At 37.2% G+C, this 19,601-nt stretch overlaps 1 protein-coding gene across 7 annotated transcripts in view; it reads right to left on the bottom strand.

Moving 5' to 3' along the window:
* LOC126372441 (sodium/hydrogen exchanger 3) overlaps window positions 1–19,601 on the bottom strand; it is an 88,715-nt gene that overhangs the window by 45,228 nt on the left and 23,886 nt on the right. For 3 of the 7 annotated variants that reach the window (XM_050018204.1, XM_050018198.1, XM_050018199.1), the window contains exon 2: window positions 6,396–6,608. In XM_050018204.1, the coding sequence (XP_049874161.1) occupies window positions 6,396–6,506 (111 nt within the window). In that variant the 5' untranslated portion in view covers window positions 6,507–6,608. Of the gene's footprint in view, window positions 1–6,395; window positions 6,644–19,601 lie in introns of all 7 variants that reach the window. The other 4 variants (XM_050018201.1, XM_050018203.1, XM_050018200.1 and 1 more) reach the window with 2 other exon arrangements.

A 19,601-nucleotide genomic window follows, 5' to 3' on the forward strand; every position in this document is an offset into this window, starting at 1 on the left:
AGTAATTCATCTAAAAAAGCAAATTGCAATTTGACATTTGCGCATATAAAAGTACTTAAGTGCGCAATGCAAACAAACGTCAAACTACTTTTTTAGATTTTATATATCTATTTATTTATAACACACTTATACACTATCATTACAGGTGATCCCCAATGCGATAGTGAAGAATATACACACACAGTACAACATCTACATCCTATAACTAATAATAAACAATGATACCTTTATGAATTCACTCAGAGCACAGAGAAACACGTCCACTTCATTATTAATTACGTTAATAGTTCTGACAGCCCGAGTCAATGGTGCTTCGTTCAGCAAGTTGGTTCTCCCGCGCGCAGACGAATTACTGGATCAAAGACTAAAATGCCATAATCTAGAAATAGAAGCCAGTCTCAAATTATCAAAAATCCTCTTCGGCCGCCATCGCAACCACGTTTCGTAACCAGTTGCAAAGGAAGAATTTTACTCCTTTGTTGGCAACTAGTTGTGAATGAAGAATGTTGTCTTAATACGCAACCAGTTGCGTATATGTAATACATTCTCCATCACGGCAACTAAGTTTCGTAACCAGTTGCTAAAAAATCAATGTTTCGTAAAAAGTATCTCATTTCACTAAGTTGCTCATTCCGTATCACACAAGCGACCCTCTACCAGAAGGACATTCAACCTTACGAGGAGTACAGGACATTATCGTTATTTTCATTTGTTTCAATCACATTCAGCTTCCCGGATGTTACGAGTATTTTCCTCAAATCTTGCGTAAACAAAACCCAGTTGTTTGCAATGTTTTTTTATCCATAATATATTATGTTCATTAATGTGCGAAGATGAAATATTTGGCCTTATTACGTAAACAACGTTTATTTTTTGTTCTTGTGCCGCCTAAGGCTGCGTTTCCATTGAAGCGGAGCTCTGCGGAAATGAGCGGAGATGTGCAGGAATCGACCAATCACCGTGAGAGAGAGAGAGTGACAGAGCGTCTTCGTTTTTCGCTCTCTCGAATGCTGTGATAAGTCAAATCCGCACATCTCCGCTCTTCTCCGCCCATCTTCGCGTCAGAAATCCGGCCTAACGTGTACGTGCGAGTGAAACATAGTCCACCCGCTGTCTCCCTTACTCCTCAGCCATTTAACACTAAAGTAAGACCCAGAGGGAGTCAGGTCGGCGCCTGATACGAATTGATGCGAGGCGGGGTGCATGGATAGTTAATACAAAGTTGCAATAAGACATAACATAAATAGCCTATATACGTACATACATACATAAACAGCCTATATTAGTCCTAATGCTGCGCACAGGCCTCCCCTCAATCAACCGGAGGGGCATTGGAGCATACGCCATCACACTGCTAAACTGCGGGTTGGTAGATGTATTTTTTACGGCTAATAGCCAGGACCAACGGCTTAACATACTCGCATGCACGGAATCATCTTACTTTTTCGGACAATCAGGTGATTCAAGCCTCCAATATCCTTATCAAACAAAAGACAGTCTCGCAGTAATTTTGACAATGTCGCCATCGGGAATCGAACCCGGACCTCCAGATCGTGAGCCTAACGCTCTAACCACTAGACCACGGAGGCTATTAATAGCCTACATTAACAATTACAATAATTAGTAGGGACAACAGTACGAATAACAGAGGATAATATTTAAAAGGTTGCGACGAAGGATTAACCCCACGACCATACATTATTCAGAGCCAAGCGATTACGAATGGAGTAAACAATGCAATTTTCTGTTATTACCACAGATTTTCTTAACCGTTCTGTCGACAATAATTGAGCCGTGTACTAGGTTTAAGATAAATTATGAAACTCTGATTACAAATAAACACAGATCTAAAACTAATAAACATTTTTTTTTTAACTTTTTGTGAATTTTAATCAAGAAAATACGTAATAATAAGTAGGATATTTTACTACGTTTTCTATGACGTCACAGTGTGTTTTTTTTTCATATACTTACTTGGTTCATGGTTCAAGAACCATTGATTAGGCTACAGAAAAAAAAAATACTTACTTAAATTCCATAGTAATTTCGTGTAGTAACTGATTTGACTAGTTGGAAACTAGTTGAAAATTACAATTAAATTTAAATATTTTTTAAATTGATTTTATATATGGGTTTAGTTACCTTATAATTTATCGATAGGTATACCTTATCATCATCATCAGGTTAAATACTTTATATAAGATATATTTAGCGGATTAGCTGAACTAATCAAATAATTATGTACCCGAGTAATTGACCAAAAACACTAAATTTTAATATAGTTTCAGCAGTACTCTAAAATTAATAAAATTATAGTGACTTTGCGTGACAAAAAACGAAAAAAAAGAAATGTCAATAGTGTAATAATATCGTAGCGGCGTAGCCATCCGGCTCCGAATGCCTACGGCGTAGCGCGTGCCAAAGGCCTCGCACCGCAGTCAAACCGGAGCGGTGCAGTCGCATGCAGTTATGTCTACACCTACAGCACGTGCAAATGTAATCCGATTACCTCACCTTGCGTCGTTTTACTTCATGTCTGCGGTAACACTTTTTTATATCAGTTCGAAAATTAAAAATATTAATAAAATAGGTATCTTTCTCTTAATTTGTGTTTAAATCTAAATATATAAAAGGAGAAACTGACTGACTGACATATCAACGCACAGCCTAAACGGCTAAACGTAGGCACTTGAAATTTGGAAGGGACGTAGCTTAGGTACCGTGGAGGTGCACTAAGAAAGGAATTTCCGAAATTCCCACGGGAACGGGAATTAGCGGGAAAATCCTTTTGTATGAAAAATCTAAACCGCTTAAGTAAGACGCTTGAAATTTGGCATGCAGGTACCTTAGTAAACTTAAAGCTTAGTTGCAACAGAATATTGCGAAATTCCCAAGGGTACGGGAGTTAGCGGGAAAAAACATTTGTATGAAAAAATCTAAACCGCCTAAGATACGAGTAAATGTTTTCAATCTAGCATGCATGCATAAATTAGTAAATATAAACTTTAGTTACGGCTGTGTGTTTTGAAAAATGGGAGTTAGCATGAAAAAAATGTTGTTGCATAAGTTAGATGCTTGAAATTTAACATGCACTCCCACACACACAAAGACCTCTCTTTTATAACTCCACGCGGACGAAGTCGCGGGCAAAAGCTAGTAGTATATTTATGTCTAATTACGTTTTAAACACAAAATCTTGTAAATTCAGTTAATTTAGTACCTAACACTTAAAAGTTAGCTCACAATGTTCGGTCAACAAAATCGTCCGTTTCGCAGTTACGATGGCAATAGTCATTCAAGAACAAAGAAGATTATGTCGAGATTACGATCTTAATCCGCGAGATACGGAGCTTTACTCAATTGTACTGAAGAAGGAGCTATTTTGAATATTTATGACAGCTACAAACGGACGAATTAACGCACCAACTCCTTTATTTGAAATGGCGTTATTTAAACAGCTCCAACACGAGTAGCGTGATTTTGACAAAGTAATATATATTTATTTATTTTATTTTTTATTTTACTTATTTGGGAAATTTACAGCGTCTTAATAGTATTAATAAAACTTAAGTATATAAATTGGAAGGCCATTACAAACTTCCACATACAATTATAAATGTAAACAGTTTTAGCAGAGAACGGAAGATGCGCCGTATATCGATGCATCAGTATACATAAATTATGTGTGTGTGTGTGTTTGTGCGTGCGTGCGTGCTTGTGTGCGTGTGTGTGTGTGTGTGTGTGTGTGTGTGTGTGTGTGTGTGTGTGTGTGTGTGTGTGTATGTGTGTGTGTGTGTACGTGTGCGTGTGCGTGTGCGTGTGTGTGTGTGAAAGACAGTGATCACCCCAGCCCTCCGATTAGTTATCTTGGGATCGGATGTAAAGAGTCCACTGGATGATCGCTGCAGTTCGTGTGAATGCGTGTGTGTTAGGTGTTTTGAGTGGATTCTGTAATATGCTTACTTAAACCATGTTTGAAGGAAATTTTAGATAAAAAAAAGGGGTCACAATCCCTGAAAGTTTTATTGTAGGTACGGGAAACGCGGGTTATGACAGAATTTTTTGCGTAGTTGGTTTTGTGGGCAGGTGTATGGATCATATCAGTATGACGTGTGCGTTTTTTGGGGGTGTTAAAAGATACATTGGTGACAAGGAGGGGACAGTCAATATTAGAATTAAGTAGGTCATACAGAAATAACATGTCCAGCATGCCACGGCATGCATTAATTATAATAATATATATGTATATTAATAATTAATAAGACACAACGAATCTACAAGGGAAGCTACAAGGAAAGAGAGGGCGGGGAAGACCAAAAAGAGCTTAAATGGAACAGATTAAAGAGAAGGCGAAAGTCGTGTCTTATTAGGAAGTGAATTGGCCTTTGATAGACAAGAATGGAGAATGCTACACCGAGAAGAGCGTGGCTCTAAAACTAGTGATGAATATACAGGGTATTAGTGACATCGTAACGAATACTGAGGGGGATGATTCAGACCATGATTCTGATTTAATATCAAGTGGAATTATCCGTCGCATTTTTTTTAGTTTTTTAAAATTATTTTCAGTTCTATAATTTTGCGATGGAAAGTGCCATTTGATATCAGCTTAGAATCATGATTTGAATCATCCCTTAAGGTTTTCGTTGCGATGCTACTAACACCCTGTATATTATACAACTTCATTAATATATCCTCCTGGAGAAAATATCATAATTAAACTATGTTTACTATAAAATACATTAAGAATGAATGTTTTTAAATTGTTAATTAAATTGTTATTTAAAAACATTCATTAATTAGGCCTGTTGTCCTAACCATAGTCTTAAGACAGAATAAAACTACAATACGCATAGCCGACCGAGTGCGAGCTTGAAGCGGGCTCGATTATCGATGAAAGCACACACAGCTGATTATGGATTTTTGAACTGCCAGACGTGTTATCTACGTAACTCTGGGGGGTTAAAAATGCCACATCAAAGCATTTCTTTGCATTGCGCACTTACTTTTATATGCGCAAATGTCAAATTGCAATATTGCTTTTTTAAATGAATTGCTTCGATGTGGTCGCGAAGAAGTTCGAAATAGTCGCTAGTGTGGGGGGGTCTCATAGCCAGGTAACTTATGGCTTTGCTGATCCTAAAGCATGAGTTAACGTCGATGAGTGTTTACGTTATGTAAGTCCTCTATATTATACTCTAGAACGTTCTCACAGAATACGAGAATAAGCTCGGTGTTGCCATGAAATGGGCTGTCATCTGCAAACTACAGCTGTCATTGTAAACTGTTCGCTTAATAAAACTGTCTAGTGGATGATAATAATGGTTGTGACATCTCCGAGCCAATTTAATTATGTAGTCTATTCAGAACAGCATCACCCATCTATATCACTTTCATTACATGGTCCACAGATCTTTGGGACTGATCATATAATCGGCTCACTGATGTGCCGTTCCCGGGGATAAGCCCAAAGTGGGAATGTTCCCGTTGTATAAACACTTTAATAGTTAACTCTTTCTCTCTCTCTCTTTATTTAAGAGCTGCGCTCTTGTCGGTGGATTAATCGCCATTACTCCATAGACAGGGCGTGTAGAAACTCTGTGGGTGGAATTCTTTCATTTTTTTCAAATTTTTCCTTCTTGTACTTTAATCCTATTTGCCTAAAGGTTAGGTAATAACGCGCTTTTTGCATTACTTTTGCGCCTTTTTGCTGTTGGGAATGTTCTTAAAGTAAGAATATTCCCAAGAATGCTTATTTTCCGCGGCTATACAGGTTGTGAGAAGCTGCAGTAGTTTTAGGCGGATGAGACGTTTATTATGTAAAAATTGACTATTCAAAGTGTAACTATGTTACCTACTGAATAAAGATATTTTTTTTTTAATTTGAATTTAATTTGAATGGCACATCACTGAGTCGGCTTGTTTATTAGTGTTTATGTTAAGTATGTTTTGGGGCGAAAATTTTACTATATCGGAAGTAGACCTGGGGAAATCTAGAGGCTAGTATAGCACCATAGGCACCTACAAGAGTTTTTTATATTTTTCCACACATACAATAGTCTATACAGCGTGGGAGACTTAGCAAACTGACGTATCTGCAATTTTTCACTATTTTTAATTAATTTGTGTCTTATTGACAATTGCAAAAGGTGCAAATCAGATTTGGCAAAAAATTCAGATACGCGACTTCAGCGAAGATATGTCACACAGTTGTTCATGGGTCTCCCACTCTATCAATCGAAAATATTGATTGATAAAGTGGAAAATTTGGTTGTAAAGATTTTATAATAATATTTAAAAACTAGTCGTTAAAGTCCTATTTAACCATTAACGCAAAAAACAGCGTGCTAAGATAGAATCTCCAAAACACTTGAAGAAATAATGTTACCACTTACTTCAATAGGGTTGCAACTCGCCGGCAAGCAGCTGGCCAGTACCACAAGCACAGCGAGGCTCTGCCTGCAGGCTCGCCGGCTCAGATTCACTCCGTGCTTTAGTGACGTCATCTTCTCATATGCTCTCACTTCAAACCTCAAACACTCACTTCATATTGTCGCATTGTTTATCGTTATTTATTTACACTGCCGTTATTCTATCACAAAGTAACACTGCAAGGTTTGGAAGGTTAGCACCATTCGCGACGCTGATAAAATGCACATTAAACCACAATAATATACGATGAAATTGAGTGAATGTTTGGCATTGCGTATCTAATGAGAAATGTTTGGCGGAAAAATAGTACCTACTTATACCGCGTGGCACACACAACGACGGCAAATGCTGCAATTTACGTTATAAATTAAGTACTTAAGTATTTACGAAGCAAGCGAAGCGTCCACTGATGGTTTTAACGCTATAGTACGGAAGCGACTGGCATCCCTGTTAGGTCGATTGAGGGGCGGTACCAACAGCCTCCTGGAACCCATTGTTGATAGGTGGGATAGTCCTATTGTGGGTTTTTGGGTGAAGATGCATGTGTGCTCAAGATATGTTACGAGGAGGATGCTGTTGTAAATAATAGCAAATTGGCAGTTCCTATGTATGTGTAATGTGTGTGTAGGATAGGTACTAACATAGTTTAAGTTCACATTGTTACTAACAAATATGGATTTAGATCTGAAATAAAAATAATTCATTCGTTCATTCATTTACTTAGGAAAGGGAGTGGAATTCTTTGCCGTCTTCTATATTTCCGAATGCATATAAGAAGTTCAAGGCCAGAGTGAACAGGCACCTACTGGGCCAGTTCGCTCCATCTTAGGCCTCGTCAATGCCTTCGGGCAAGTCTGGGGCCAAGAGCAAACCCATCAAAGGTAAAAAATATTTTCTGCCACAAAGCTTAATTCAATGTGTATAGTCGCTTCATAGCGTAGCGCCATTTTGAAAAATCACATTCCGATTTGATTTTTGTTAACGAAACCTCACAACAGATTAGATTGGAACTGGTATGTAGTTTACCTGGAGATCAAAGTAAGTAGTATGTTTATTTCGAGGTATTGTAGAATAAACATACATACATACATAAACTCACGCCCGTAATCCCTAATGGGGTGGGCAGAGCCACAAGTAATCAAAGACAACTTGCAGCCACTGTTGATACGAATTCCAAAGATGGATTGTAGAATAAAATTACATCAAAATGTGATTTTTTCAAAAAGGCGCTACCATTTAAGGCACAGATCTCAGTTTTCGCTTTCACAGTTACCTACAAGGGAACGATGTACTAAATACTGCATAAAACCCACACTTCGTTTTTTTTATAATCATAACCTCATTACACAAGTACCTATCAAACCGCAAACAAACTCTACATATCTCTATTTTAATCACTTTCTAGACGATTCCTTACAAAAAGAAAAAAATAACAACTGTATAAAGTGTTATTTAATGAAATATGATATTTTTTTATCATTACATCTCTAGCATTATCCCGTTTTTAACAGGGTCCGCTTACCTAACCGGTCAGAAGATTTGACAGGTCTTGTTTTTTACAGAAGCGACTGCCTGTCTGACCTTCTAACACGCGAAGGGAAACCACATACCTCCAAAAATGCATTTCTCGGGAATGTGGGTTTCTTCACTTCACCGCTGAGCACGTGATAATAATTTATAATCCAAACGTGAATTCGTAAACAAATTCGACAATTTGGTTTAGGCTTGTGCTGGATTCGAATCTACGACCTCAAACTGAGAGGCAAGCGTTCTACCAACTGGAGTACCACGGCTTTTTATGATATTCTTAAGTCAGTAAATAAAAAGGCCTTATCAAGTTGATGTGAAATTAAAACATTCCACTATATTAGGCAGCGCAGCGGAGAAAACTATTCAAGCTCATTTGTCTTGATAAATGGGTTCTTTCATATTCAGTGGTGGATTAAGTCAGGGTTATCAACAGGATGATTCTTGAGAAACTTTTTCGTTGTTCGTTGTTTTTCCTCACCTTAAATGGTTGTCTGGAAGAAATCGCTTTAAGCGATAAGGCCGCCATTTGCCATGTACTTAGTTAAGTATTTCTGTTTTTTTTTTTGGTGCAATAAAGTGTATTTGTATTGTATTGTCACTTAAACTGTGATTGTATTCTGATACTTTGTAAATCTTATCTCTGTAGAGTTCCTACGAAGTAGTACTTAGTTTGAAATGCCTATAGAAATGCCTATATAAACGCGAAATAAACTTGGTATAAAATAAATATAATTTCGTGTTGTTTAGCATAGAATACACATACATACATAAACAGCCTATGTACAGTCATGAGCAATATAATGTACCCACTTTAGGACTCTGTCGCACTCACATATTTCACATTAAGTGAGACTTACAGTTCGATTTGTCAAAAAAGTTAATGTGACATGGTACCAAAGTGTATACATATTAATGCTCGTGACCGTACGTCCCATTTCTGGGCACAGGCCTCCCCTAAAACAACGAGGGGGTATGGAGCATATGGAGCATAGTCCACCACGCTGCTCCAATGCGGGTTGGTGAGGTGTTTTTACGGCTAATAGCCGGGACCAACAAGTTAACATGCACTCCGAAGCCCGGAATCATCTTACTTTTCGGACAATCAGGTGATTCAAGCCTGAAAAGTCCTTACCAAACAAAGGAGAGTCTTACAAAGTGATTTCGACAATGTCCCCATAGAGGTTAGCATAGACTAAAGATTAAATTAAAACACTTATAATGCTAATTTAATAATTACTCCTCTGGCAATGCTAAGGGTAATAAAGAGTAACGTAACTATTTCACGGAACAAGAATAAAATATTCTACTTCGATCATATTTTAAAATAAAATGTTCTGTACAAAATAGTACACTGACCCTAGCGAGACAAGTCATTTAATGTTGGTAGCGCGACAATTTGTCGTCACTACGTCCTTAAGTATATTGGCTCCCAGTGACTCAGAGTCTTTATCTATTAGCTTAAGATTCTTTGCTTTGAAATATACACCAGATAATGAAGTTTCGCTGAGGAGCTCGGTGGCGCAGCGGTTAACGCGCTCGGTCTGCGATTGTTGAAGTTAAGCAACTTTCGCAAAGGCCGGTCACAGGATGGGCGACCACAAAAAAAAGTTTTCATCTCGAGCTCCTCCGTGCTTCGGAAGGCACGTTAAGCCGTTGGTCCCGGCTGCATTAGCAGTCGTTAATAACCATCAATCCTCACTGAGCCCGCGTGATGGTTTAAGGCCCGATCTCCCTATCCATCCATAGGGAAGGCCCGTGCCCCAGCAGTGGGGACGTTAATGGGCTGATGATGATGAATGAAGGTCCCAAGTTCGAATCCCCGTGGGGACATGTCACATAAATCACTTTGTGATTACACTCTTGTGAATAGTGAAACTACGTAACCGCTTTTTTGGGAATTCACATTGTGATATGTTATTTTTTTTAACAAAATCTATCGTAATAAACATAGTACTTAATAGCTAGGTTCAAACCGGGCAAAAAATTTTTATTCGTGAAGTCAATATGTAATGAGTAGTGACTTGGGTTCGTATTGGGAGTTCTCTTTTTTTTTGTCCAATCGTAGATGACGTTTTGCTTATTAGCTTGTGGGCTAGATTGTAATATTATTATGAAGCATATGTTTTATACTAATGCTTTAGTTAAAAAAAAAGACAAATTAGTCGAGATTTTGTTAAAGAAAAATTTACATCAGAATGTGATTTTCGAAAAAGGCGGTTACTTTTATAGTTTTCACTTTATCGCGACGATATTATAACATAGAAACAAATATTTCCCCGCCCTCTCCTGAAACAGACTGAAGGATGTAACTACCACAAAAGAAGGTACTTACATGAAAGCAAGTAAGTAGACGGAAGAATAAAATTCGGATGAAAAGAAATAAAACCTTAAGAGTACGCTGACATTTATTCTGTGGCCATAAAACTTGAAGTGTTCGTGATAACGTAGGGAACGTAAATTGTGTGGAAAATTTGATAAGACGCGATCTAAGGTTTGGCGGTCGAGAAGTCGAGGCTTGCATTTCTGAAGGTCGCAAGGTCACATTCCCGAAAGGTAACTATTAATCTGTTTTACATTGGGTGTTAGTGACATCGTAACGAAAACTGAAGAATGATTCAGACCATGATTCTGAGTTGATATTAAGTGGAATTTCCCGTAAAAGTATCCCGCAAAAGTATGGAACTGATAATAATTAAAAATAAAACACAAAAATTTACATGAGTTTTCCGACTGGAAATTCCACTTGACGTCAACTCAGAATCATAGTCTGAATCATCCCCCTCACTAGTCCCTTTCCTTTTCGGCGGATAAGAAAATAACAGATACAACTTAAAATAAAATTAGATGGTGTTTTCAGGAATTAGCACCAATGTGAAATCAAACTGAATTTACCTACTAATCACAAAGAACCACGCAAACACATTGGAGTCATAATAACTTGTACCTACAGTGATTGGAATTACAATTATCATAATAGCTATTAGCTATACGAGTACCCTACACATGTACTGGGTTATGTTCCTAGCAGGCGTCCAATCGGCGCCGCAACGTCCTTCAAGAGAATTTCTGCCTCCATTTATTTTCACCAAGCCATTGCGTCATGGTTTTTGTATCGCGAGTAATGCGATTAAATACATCGGGCTTTCGAACAATAATGAGAATGAATAATGAGAGCCCCTATTTGCGTCGCTGCAGTGGGCTGCACGCACCCAATGTATTATACTTAAGTTTTTGATATTGTATGTTATTACAACGGAACGGAAGGCGATTGGGGCAACCACCGTTCTACACGCCCTATCTATGGAGTAATGAAGGCGATTACTCCACCGACAAGAGCGCAGCTCTTAAATAAAGAGAGAGAGATGTTATTTTTATTTTATACTAACACTAGAAATACTAAAACATAAGAGTCAATGGTCACTCGGAATAAAGATTTATTTAATTGTTAATAATCATATTGTTGGGAGGAACTAATATCAGTATCCTTATAAACGTGCACAAATACTTTTAATTCATTTTTTGTCAGAACTCCTCCTGGTCTCCGTGGTCCAGTGGTTGAGCGTTGGGCTCAAGATCCGGAGGCCCCGGGTTCGAATCCCGATGGGGACATATCACAAAAATCACTTTGTGTTCCCTAGTTTGGTTAGGACATTACAGCCTGATCACCTGATTGTCCGAAAGTAAGATGATCCATGATTCGGAAGGCACGTTAAGCCGTTGGTCCCGGTTACTATTTACTGATGTAAGTATGTAGTCGTTACACGAGCTATGTTAGACCTAGTCGGCACGACGCTGATACGCCCGAAGATGGTTTATGTAACCTATCTTTACAGTGAACTCCTGTGCACAGTGAACTTATATGTCGCATCGCATGCGAGAGCGTGACCTATGCAGCGCGGGACGCTTGCTCTCGACCATTTACATTTTTGTCGACATTGATTCGTATTGCCTGGCAACATGTTATTAGTTTGGCAGTATTTCAGAACTGTATTTGTAGAAGTATAGGAGCTTATATACGGTTTATAAGGTCCTTATCCTTGTTGCGAACGCTTTTTCTATCTTATCACATTATGATTGTCAACTAGGTACACGGATAAATTACCTATTCTTTTCCGATTGAATGAGAGGGGTCATTGCCCTGTAGTCAGACGAATGTTTTTCTTTACTTAATAATGAAACATAATAAAAGCTCATTCACGATAATAAAAACCTTACATCGACCAAATGGGGAATGGCCTTTAAAAAAAGATGTAGGAAGGTCTACTCTGAACTGGCGTGCGTGTGAAAGAAGTAAGAGAGGTATGTCAGCATCAAAGCAAGTAGAATTCCATAGTCTCCGGGTACCCCGATGGGAAATAGGCGTGAGTTTATATACTTACTTATGTATAAGTTATCATACAAAGCATGTAAAACCTGGCATATAAAACTTGTGCATGAGATACAGTTTCCAACTATTATACTACCTAAATCCGATAAACAAAATTCTATTTATTTGTTCTGTAAAACTAATCTGTATAAGCAGGTAATTCGTTATACAGAGTGCTAATGACATCGTAACGAATACTGAGGGGGATGATTCAGACCATGATTCAGAGTTAATATCAAGTGGAATTTTCCGTCATATTTTTTTTTTACCTTTGATGGATTTGCTCTTGGCCCCAGACTTGCCCGAAGGCATTGACGAGGCCTAAGATGGAGCTCACTCGCCCAGAAGGTGCCTGTTTACTCTGGTTTTGAAAGCACCCGGGTTATACGAGTATACATTCAGAAATACAGAAGACGAACAAACGTGGTCAAACGTCATATATGTATTATTAATTATTACGTAATTATGAATTAAAATTCGTAAATAAAACTTTACGAAAAATGAGATTGATCCGCTTCCATTTCTAGACTAGCATTTCACAATTTACCGTTGACTCAATCATCTATCCTATTGTGATAACAAGACCTACTAAACTAGGTGTATTTTAATCTCAAAAAATATGGATAAAAATATACATCTAGTAAAAAAATATACAAAAATATACATACACATATATGTATACATATGCTTCTCAGAACAGCTTCCAGGCTTACAGCCTTACGAAGAGTAATTACTTAACACATTCACTGCTAATGACGTATTTACGTTCCTCTACGGCGTAGTCGCGAACACAGGCTCTTTCGTAGCAGCTACGGTTCGTAGCAAAGTTAATATGAGGTATATTTTGCGGTTAGATTTAAACATAACCTGTTATGACGGTGAATTCGAGGCGAAGTTATTTAAAGCCAGATACTGATTCTGCCAGACAAAAATATTTTTAATTTGATAGATCCAAATACATATTGTGTAGCGCCATGCTTATTTTTTGAACACTTAAATTAAGTTTTAAGCAGTTTTTTGAGGTGACTTATTGTGCATATCTCGTAAATGGTATTAACTACTTGGCCGGACAAATAGTGAGCGCTAAAGGTCTCACCAGGTGACTATGTCCGCCATAATCGGCCCGATTATTTAATTTAAACTAACCATTATAAGTTTGCGTTTAGATGCCTAATCGAAGGTTCTTTGCAATATTCGGTTTCCTTGACCGAGTTGCCCCGCCCGGCAGTAAAACGTAGTAACCCACAATCACCAGAATTTATCACAGTCACAACTGTTCGCCTATGGTTCTTAAAGATCGATGGCTTTAGTTTTAGAGGTCACTGGGATTGACCTTACTTATGGTGAAAATAAAGAATATGAAGACGGCAATACTTACGTCATAAACGTGTACAACTTATTGCGTGTGCGTGGTGGTAATAAAGAAAAATGATCGAAAGTTTTCGCAATAAAACCGGAAGATTTAGGTATTATGGGTAAGTAAAATATACCTATTTGTTATTTTTTACTATCATATTTTCTATTTACATAATTATAAGATATTGTTTATCAAAATGTATATTTCACTTCATCATCATCATCAGCCGTACGACGCCCACTGCTGGGTATAGGCCTCCCCCAAGGATCTCCACGACGACGCTCAGTGGGTAGGCCCGCTACAAGGTCGACTGACGATCTGGTGAAAGTCGCGGGAAGCCGCTGGATGCGGGCAGCGCAGGACCGATATTTCACTTAGTGAAGACATAATGTTATAGAAATTCCCGTACTTACCGAAATAAGTAGCTAAGTAACTAATACGAGATAATTCATAGCAAATATTTTTGTAAAAAAAAGTGTTTCATATAGTTACATATATCTTCAAAGGTCTTGAAATTATTATTTTTTTGTTTTGACTTATTGCAGATTTGCCGCAAATGGGACCAACTACTTGGCCGGAACATTCTTGGAGAAAATACCTTATATACAGGGTGTTAGTGACATCGTATCGAATACTGAGGGGGATGACTTAGAACATGATTCTGAATTGATATCAAGTGGAATTTCCTGATGGAAAATTCATGTTTTTTTTTTAATTATTTTCAGTTCCATACTTTTGCGACGGAAAATTGCACTTGATATCAACTCAGAATCATGGTCTGAATCATGTCTCAAAGTTTTCGTTACGATGTCACTAACACCCTGTATAAGGGTCCTGTCTTAGTGTGATAGTATTCTATTTTTCTATAGGTTTTAAAGCTTTAATTCCATTATATATTTTTAATGCGTCTTAAGAGTGTGGGCAGCACACAGTTTAAGAACCAGTGCCCTGGATCTAACTGCCGTTGCGACCCATTTGTGTCGATAAGTCAACATACGCAACAAATAAGCCACCGCTTACAACAGTATTCACTGAACAAGAACGTATATTTCATATTGTAACCCTACCTAGATACAGAATGTTCCTTACAGCTGAAAGGAACATACACGTGTAGCTTGTCTGGATGAGTTCCCTTTTAGCGCTAAGGCCGCCTTTGTCCACTAGTTTTTAGTTTTTCTCTTGATCTTATGTTGGTATTTTTTTGTGATGAATATTGAATCTGAGACCTTTTATAGGTATAGCAAATCGATAAGGAGTATGTCTTTTTCATATCTCGGGCCTATGGAGGCCCGGACTTTTGGAAGGCGTGCGTGGGGCCGAAGCCAACACGTAGAGGCCCCTTAAGACAGTTTAATCTAAATGTGGTGTGACACCAACCGGCGATTATCCCTGTATGCACTATGGGAGTGCACCCAAAGACAATCCCCGGTTCGTGTAGGACTATTGCAAATTATGGGAACAAAGGGAACTCGGCTATTGGGTTGGGGGTTAGTAAGTAGTATTATTATTATTATTATAAACAATTGCAAAGTACATTATCATGTTTAGTACAGTACATCACAAACTTAAGCTATGGTTAGTAGCTATGGTTTGTTGAGAAAGTGATATATCTTTTGTCTTATATCATGATATATCATGTCATTTGTGTGTCTTATTTTATTTTAATACACGATTATGTTATCGTACACTGCAAATGTTGTGTCCACCTATTGTTTTGGCTTATGTTTTTCCGTCAGGAAATTCCAATTGATATCAATTCAGACTGTATGTTTTAACATAAAGATGATTTTATTCAGTATGATATGCAGTTGTAGTTGGCAGGAACTGCTAAAGTGACTACTGAAAAACAGGCAATACGGATCGACTTACTACTAAGAGCAGATAGTCGACTTGAGAACAAGGAACTACAAGGACAAAAAATGCTCAGAAGTTCCTTATTTTCGTCGGTTAAAAAAAACGTTACCTACTTTATGGTTTGGTAGTCTCAGTAGTTCCTTTAGCTCCTTTGAAGGAACTACAAGGACAAAAAATGCTCAGTAGTTCCTTCAGAGGAACTGCTAAAGGAACTACTGAGAATAGTTGTAACTGTCTAATTCCTGTTGTAACTTTTATTTTATTTAATGATTTATTTAAGCTGTTGGTGTATTTTATTATAAATAAATATTTTTACTAAAGGCAAAGTTCGTTTTACCTTCTAACCTGATCAGTGCTCCTCGATAATAAGAGAACGTCACTCATAACCGTTTAGTCTCACTTAAATGAAAACAAACTCTACCATTTGATAAATACTGGCAGCACAAATTAATCGCCTTATACGAAGAAACATAATACGAAAACGTGGCTGGGCACAAACAACTGAAGCCTTGTGTCGTGAACCATACATAATCATGTAAGGTCACGAATTATCTGAATTCTGAATCACATTCCAAAACTGAAGTGTGTCATAGTTATATGAAATACCTATGGGGCAAAATACCCACAAATGGGCAACGTGCCCATAGCTGTCTAAATATAGGGTAAAAAACCAACGATGTTAGAATATGTGATTAGAATGTTTCATAGTTATATGATTACCTATGGGGCAAAATACCCACAAATGGACAACGTGCCCATAGCCGTCTGAATATAGGGTAAAAAGCCCACGATGTTTGAATATGGGGTGAAACCCCGCGAATGGCCTCCAACCGCCCCTTACAGCCATCCCTGTCCACCTGATTGCCTTGATAAATTCATCTGATTACCTGATAAATCACCACAACGATATTACCTACTGCAATGTTTTACTGTTTGTTTTACTATCCGTTTTACTGTTTACTGTCTGTTGTTCTCTTTATCGATTTGTATCGGATAATACAAATATAGCATAACTGATATCTAAGTAATTAGGAAAATATATAAGTATTATAAGACTTAACTGAATATTCTTCCTGCACATCGACAGGAAGTCTGATAAAACTGTTGTTGATTGTTATACCTGAAAACACACTGTTTCTTCTCTAATCTGTTTCTGAATAATCTGAATATTCACTGATTTCTGTTCTCTCCTCTTAATGCAATTTCATTTGTTCCTTTGTCGATTTATACCAAATAATACAAGTACCTATAGCATAACTGATATCTAAGTAATTAGGAAAATATATAAGTATTATTAGACTTAACTTGGGGGAGACCTATGCCCAGCAGTGGGCGTCGTACGGCTGATGATGATGATAAGACTTAACTGAATATTCTTCCTGCGCATCGACAGGAAGTCTGATAAAACTGTTGTTGATTGTTATATCTGAAAATACACTGTTATTTCTGCTCTGATCTGTTTCTGAATAATCTGAATGTTCACTGATTTCTGTTCTCTGTTCTAATGCACCTTCTTTTGTTCTCTGAAAATTATTTAGTTTTTTCGTAATGACAGCCCGCCAAAAAGCATCAACTTTTTTCTGGCCAGTGTTATTATGACATATATAACCTACAAATCGATTACTCACTCGAGTAAAAATAAAATCGATATGATGCATTTTAATATTATTATGAATTTGATTATTTAAATTCGAGAACTGATTACAGTTCGAGACACTGCCCCGACGCAAGAATTATGAAATACACATGTGTTATGATTAAGTTCAGCATTCTAAACCCTGCTGTAGATTTTGAGTAGACTGTTCAATTTGCTGCACTATGTTCTGAACAGCTTGATAAGCAGTTTGTTGACTTAGACTCAAACTCTGTTTCATTGCTATGTCCTGTTAATTTAGCTGAAGCTGTTGTTGATTATGAAACAACGCACTGAATCAAAATTTTGCTGATGTTTTCAATAAACGTAAGCAGATACGTCTATTCTGGATAACTGAAAAGTATCAGTAATATAACAACTTAATATATCTAATATCACAACTTTCTCCAGATGATGTTAGCATGTTTGGTTTGTGCTGACAAATAACGACTGAAAAAGGACTAAAAATTTGAGCTATTCCAATTTGTTGCTACTGGAGGTACAGCTTAATAGAGGGCAATTAGGCTCTCACCTGAATATCCTGATCTGCGACTGAAGAGGTCGAGGCTGCTGATATCATCGACAGCTCCCTGATATGCGTCAGCGTATAGTTTACCTCTTTGAACTCTTGATTAATGTTCTCCAACTCCCGAAGCTCGTCAACAAGGAAGAACTCTTAATTGTACTGAATAATAACCTGGAAGGCATCCACTAGCTGTGGATAATGACGCCTGGATTGCTTCTGCGCCACTGATAGCACGATTGTTGATTTATGTTCTATAACTGTTGCATATGAATTGGTTAATATACGATATTTATTTGAAAACTTGGTCTTAACTTTTAGCAAATGGTTGGTATTCATTCTAATAACAATACTTACTGACTATTTCGAATATGTTTACACTGAATTTTTGCAATATAAATTGAAGTAAAACATAATAAAATTTGTACCCCAAAAACATAAAATCAATGAATTAATACTTTTCGAAACTCGTAAATGAACTGACTTACAACAAACTTAACAACTCAATTCAACTGATCTGATTTCTGATTTGTTGATAACTGGTATAGTCAATCTGATTTAATGTTGATAACTGGTATACTCAATCTGATTTAATGTTGATAACTGGTATACTCAATCTGATTTAATGTTGATAACTGGTATAGTCAATCTGATTTAATGTTGATAACTGGTATACTCAATCTGATTTAATGTTGATAACATTAACAACTGGCTTCGTCCTTCTGATTTATCAACTGATTTGGTTGATCTGATTCGCAAATAATCTGGTCAATCTGCTTTGACAACTGATTTGGTCCATCTCATTTAACTACTTATTATTGGCCCATCTGATTTGAGTCAACTGATTTAACAACTGTTATTGGCCCATCTGATTTAAGTCAACATTATTGGCCCATCTGATTTGAGTCAGCTGATTTAACAACTGAATTGGTCCATCTAATTAGGTCCATCTGATTTGATGTCAACTATTCTGTATCTACTGATTTCGTACTGAGTATCATAACACTAAATTACATGTTCAAGATATCCCAGCATCTCCACCATGTCGTGAACCATACATAATCATGTAAGGTCACGAATTATCTGAATTCTGAATCACATTCCAAAACTGAAGTGTGTCATAGTTATATGAAATACCTATGGGGCAAAATACCCACAAATGGGCAACGTGCCCATAGCTGTCTAAATATAGGGTAAAAAACCAACGATGTTAGAATATGTGATTAGAATGTTTCATAGTTATATGATTACCTATGGGGCAAAATACCCACAAATGGACAACGTGCCCATAGCCGTCTGAATATAGGGTAAAAAGCCCACGATGTTTGAATATGGGGTGAAACCCCGCGAATGGCCTCCAACCGCCCCTTACAGCCATCCCTGTCCACCTGATTGCCTTGATAAATTCATCTGATTACCTGATAAATCACCACAACGATATTACCTACTGCAATGTTTTACTGTTTGTTTTACTATCCGTTTTACTGTTTACTGTCTGTTGTTCTCTTTATCGATTTGTATCGGATAATACAAATATAGCATAACTGATATCTAAGTAATTAGGAAAATATATAAGTATTATAAGACTTAACTGAATATTCTTCCTGCGCATCGACAGGAAGTCTGATAAAACTGTTGTTGATTGTTATATCTGAAAATACACTGTTATTTCTGCTCTGATCTGTTTCTGAATAATCTGAATGTTCACTGATTTCTGTTCTCTGTTCTAATGCACCTTCTTTTGTTCTCTGAAAATTATTTAGTTTTTTCGTAATGACAGCCCGCCAAAAAGCATCAACTTTTTTCTGGCCAGTGTTATTATGACATATATAACCTACAAATCGATTACTCACTCGAGTAAAAATAAAATCGATATGATGCATTTTAATATTATTATGAATTTGAT

This window comes from Pectinophora gossypiella, chromosome 14 (genome assembly GCF_024362695.1).
Source record: "Pectinophora gossypiella chromosome 14, ilPecGoss1.1, whole genome shotgun sequence".
NCBI lineage: Eukaryota > Metazoa > Arthropoda > Insecta > Lepidoptera > Gelechiidae > Pectinophora > Pectinophora gossypiella.